The sequence below is a fragment of the Penaeus chinensis genome, chromosome 6 (genome assembly GCF_019202785.1).
Source record: "Penaeus chinensis breed Huanghai No. 1 chromosome 6, ASM1920278v2, whole genome shotgun sequence".
NCBI classification, from domain to species: Eukaryota; Metazoa; Arthropoda; class Malacostraca; order Decapoda; family Penaeidae; genus Penaeus; species Penaeus chinensis.
In genome coordinates, this window is record NC_061824.1 from 19609100 (window position 1) to 19613580 (window position 4481).

Here is a 4481-nt window from a genome sequence, read left to right on the forward strand (position 1 = left end):
CCCTTCCTCTTTTCTTTTTCTCTCTCCTCTCTCTCTCTCTCCCCTCACTCTTCTCTTCTCTCTCCTCTCTCTCTCCTCCTCTCTCTTTCTCTTTCTCTTTCCTTCCTCTCCCCCCCCCCCCTCTTCTCTTTCTTTCTCCCTCTTCTCTCTCTCTCTTCTCTCTCTCTCCTCTCTCTCTCTCTCTCTCCCTCTCTCCTCTCTCCTTCTCTCTCTCTCTCGTCTCTCCTCTCTCTCTCTCTTTCTCTCCCTCCTCTCTCTCTCTCTTCTTTCCTCTCTCTTCCTCTATCTCTCCTCCTCTCCTCCTCTATCTTCTCTCTCTCTCTCTCTCTCACTCCCTCTCTCTCTGTTACACTTTTCCCTTTCTTCTTCTTTCTTTCTAACTATTCTTCAGACCTTAAATGATCAACATAGAAGAAAATTAGTTTTTTTTTTCTCTCTCTCTCCCTCATTTCTTCGTTTTTATCTTTCTTAAATAAATAACTCATTCTTGTATATTGTTCAAGGAATAGGGTATAGGTAAACCACCTCGCCTACATTATTTCTGGACATACGATTTTATACTCTTAAACTAGAAAAAAAATGTAACTAATTTAAGCAGTAAGGTAAGATAAAAAGGGAAAGGTTAGAGAGTGTGTTAACAGAACGTGGACAAAGAAGTACAATCGGTGTTGTAAATAGCCTTGGGACGCTGTGTCTGTCCTGTGTGTAAAGTGCGTTTACATGCGGGGCGAGTGGAGCGTTTTTTGCCCCGTGTGTGTGTACGGCGATTTTGTGTTGTGTGTGTGTGTGTTGTGTGTTGTGTTGTGTTGTGTGTGTGTGTGTGTGTGTGTGTGTGTGGTGTGTGTGTGTGGTGTAATGTGTGTGTGTGTGTGGGTTTTAAAGGGGAAAATTGCGTCATGTATATTCATAATAAACTGTTTACTTGGGCTATATAATATGTGATGAAGGATTAAATATTAAACAAAGAAAATACCCAAAAACAAGAGAAACTCCCCTAGTCTTAAATAGCGTACGTTGAAGAAAAATTTTTTCAAAGCATTTTCCCCTAATCTAAAGCTACTGATCACGGGAACTGTTATTGGGAACGTGTGATTCAAAATAAAATATCTTAGGTAAATAGTAGTAAGAATAGGAAAAATCAAGAAGACTGAATGCAAAAAAGAAAGAGAATCTAGGAGAAAGCAAGAGGGGAGGAGAGGAGTGAAAAAGAGAGAAGGAGAGAGAGAGGGGGGAGAGAGAGAGAGAGAGAGAAGGAGAGGAGGAAGTAAAAAGAGAGAGAACGAGAGAGAGAGAGAGAAGAGAGAGGAAGAGAGAAAGAGAGAGAGAAGGAGAGTAGAGAGAGAGAGAGAGGGGAGAGAGAGAGAGAGAGAGAGAGAGAGAGAGAGAGAGAGAAAAAGAGAACATAGGGGCGGGGGGAGAGAGACATAGAGAGAGAGAAAAGAGAGACATAAGGGGAAAAAGAGAGAGACATAGAGAGAGAGCGAGACCATAGAGTCATGAGAGAGAGAAATCTATTAAAATTTTATAAATATATATATATATATTATATAATAGAAGAGAGAGAGAGAGAGAAGAGAGGAGAGAAGAGAGAAAAGAGGAGAGAGATAGAGAGAAGAGAGAGAGAGAGGAGAGGAGAGAGAGGAGAGAAGACATAGAGAGAGAGAATAAAGAGAGCGAGAGAGAGAGAGAGAATAGCGAGGGTGTGGCACGAGTGTGTGACTGTGAGTGTGGGTCGGAGATAATACAGACATGTTAAGTGGGCGTGATTATAGCTACGAGCAGGAGATAAAAGGGGCGTGGTCTACGGGTGGGCGGGCGGGAGGGGGGGGGTTGGCTGTGTCCCCTTTTGCCTTAAAAGAACCTGATAAGTACTTTCCCGTAAGGTTTTCGCCGCAAGAAAGCTGTTAAGAGGAATTCATCGTGGTGTTGCCTCTTATTGGATGAGAGAAGGCATCTCTCTCTCCCCTTTTCTCTCTCTCTCTTCTGCCCCTTTTCCTCCCTCTCCTCTCTCTTCCCTCTCTCTCTCTCTCTTCTCTCTCTCTCTTCTTTCTCTCCCCTCTTCTCAAAAAATATCAAATTAAATCAAATCTCTCTCTCTCACTCTCTCTTCAAAACACACACATAAAACTTTTCCATACACATACTCACTCTCTCTCTCCAATATTCATGTTCTGTATGTCGGGTCGTCTGTCGGGTCTGTCTGTCTGTCTGTCTGCCCTGCTGTCTTCTGGCTGTCTGTCTGTCTGCCTGACTGCCCTGTATCTGCCTCTGTCTCTCGTGCACATATAAAGAACTTAGAGCCCCTCATCCTCCATTCCTATCAATCGATCACATCCTCCTCCAGTCTTCTCCCGAATGAGCTCAAGGGGGTAATTAATGACCAAAGATAGAATCCCCACCTGTGCTTGTTCCTCTGTCTTTATAAATATATTGGCCATCACACACCCGTTCTGTTCATTAAGAGAAACGCACGTCACGCCATCTCCAGGTGTTATTTGTCCCCGACTGGAGGCCGTTGCGAGATGGAGGACGTGTAGCGGTGCCAGGGTGAGGGATAGCGGAGGAAATTAAACATGTTCTTCGGGATGGCCGAACAAGAAGGACGATTCACGAGGGGGTTGGGTTTAAAGGAGGCGCAGGAGGAAGGAGGTGGGAGGAGGTGGGAGGAGGAAGGAGAAGGAGGTGGGAGGAGGAAGTGGGAGGAGGTGGGAGGAGGAGGTGGGAGGAGGTGGGAGGAGGAGGTGGAAGGAGGTTGGAGGAGGAGGGAGGACGAGGTAGAAGGAGGTGGTGAGGAGGAGTGGGGAAAGGGCTGGTTGTGGAAGCCACCCGCTTAACCACACCCGTCTGCCCCGCCGGTCCGTGTACGCCCCGCACCGTGGTGTTTAGGGTCACCGGTCGCGGCAGCGGGTCCGCCGGCCGCGGCAGGCGGTGCCGCCGGTGCCGCCGGCTGAGGCGCCTGCGGCCTACGGGCCGACGGCGGCGCCCTTCGCAGAAGGGCCGCCGGCGCGGTGCAGGCTGCCGCCGAGGGACGGCCGGCTTCGCAGGCGGACGCCGGGCCGCCGCTTCGGTGCCTGCGCCGACCGGTACGCCGGCGCAGGCACGAGGCATCAATGCCCGACGCGGAGTCAGGCGGCCGCAGGGCCGCCCGGAGGCGAGCCGAGCGCCGCATGGAACGCAGTGAGGAGTCCTGCGGCCGCCGGCGTTGCCGAGGCGCCGGTCGCCCCGTGCCGCCGGTCGGCTGCACGCGGCATTCCGCCGTGGCCGCCGGCTGCGTACCGGCTGGACCGCCGGCCGGCCCGGCGTGTCGATCCGGATGCCCAGGTCCGCCGTCAGCGTCCGGCTTCCGACCGGGCCGCCTTCTGCTGCATGCGGCCTCACGGGCCGCCTGCGGCGGAGCCGGTTTCCGTCCGGGCCGCCGTGCGTCGTTCCGCGGCCGCCGGTGCCGCCGGCTGCGTCCGAGGCCGCCGTCCTGCCTGAGCGAGGCCTTGCGGAGCCGCCGGCCGAGCCCGTCAGCAGGCCGGCGCCTCCGTGGGCCCCGCGGCGGCAGGCGTGCCGCCGTCCGCAGGAGGCGGCCCGTGCGGCCGAAGGGCCGCCGGCGGACGGCCGTCGGACGACAAGGGCCTCCGGCTGCTGGAGCCTAGGACGACGGACGCCGCGTCGGCCGGATGCGACGGGCCGACGGAGGAGCAGGAGGAAAGACGGGCCCGCCCATCGGAGGCCAGCGCCGCCGGGCCGCAGGCGGCGGCGCTTCGGAGCGCCGGATGCCCCTGCGGCGCACGCCGGCAGAAGGGCCGCAGAGGCAGGAGTGCAGGCTGTATGCCGTGCCGCCGGCGGAGGCACTGCAGGCCGAACGGGACGACGGCAGCGCCTGAGGACGAAGGACCGCCGAGTCGGGCCGGCGGCAGCCTGGACGCAGTGAGAGTCCCGCGACCCCGGGACGCCGGTCGGCCGGACATGCGGAAGCAGGACGCCCGGCTAAGGCCGGCGGCCGCCGGGGCCGCCGTCGGCGCAGGCGGAAGACGGTAACGCAGGCAGGCGGCCGAGTCGGTGCGAGCCGGGGCCGAGCAGTGCGCGCACTTGGGCTGGCCGCCTGGCCTCACGGCGTGGCCCGCGGCAGCCGGGCCGGCAGGAGGCGGCAGGCTGCCGCACGGGCCGCCGGCGGCTTCAATCGCCTACGGGCCGCATAAGGCGGCCGTCGGTCCGTCCTTGGCCTCCTGGCGGCTGCCCTAGGCCGACGTACGCCGAGGCGTGGCCGCGGCCGCCGGGGCCGCCAGTCGGCGTCCGAGAAGCCGGGACGGCCGGACGGCTGCCCTAGGACGCCGTGTGCCGTCAGGCACCCTGTCTGCCCAGGCGGCCGCCGCCGCCGGCGTGCCGGCGGACGACGGGACGCCGGCAGTCGCTAGCGGCAGCAAGGGCCTGCCGAGGCGGCCGTCGAAGCAGGCCTCCGGCGGCGGCAGGCGGCAGTGACGGGCCCGACGGCG

The 4481-nt window shown here is 57.8% G+C and overlaps 1 protein-coding gene across 1 annotated transcript in view; it reads right to left on the reverse strand.

Moving 5' to 3' along the window:
* Nucleotides 1–3509: 3509 nt before the first annotated feature.
* Nucleotides 3510–4481, reverse strand: part of LOC125026221 (transcriptional regulatory protein AlgP-like) — a 986-nt gene continuing 14 nt past the window's right edge. Inside the window, exons 1-2 of the mRNA XM_047614525.1 lie at nucleotides 4421–4481; nucleotides 3510–4172 (exon numbers count right to left, since the gene is read on the reverse strand). The exon at nucleotides 4421–4481 is cut by the window's right edge and continues 14 nt beyond it. Coding sequence (XP_047470481.1) covers nucleotides 3510–4172; nucleotides 4421–4481 — 724 coding nt within the window. The remainder of the gene's footprint in view (nucleotides 4173–4420) is intronic.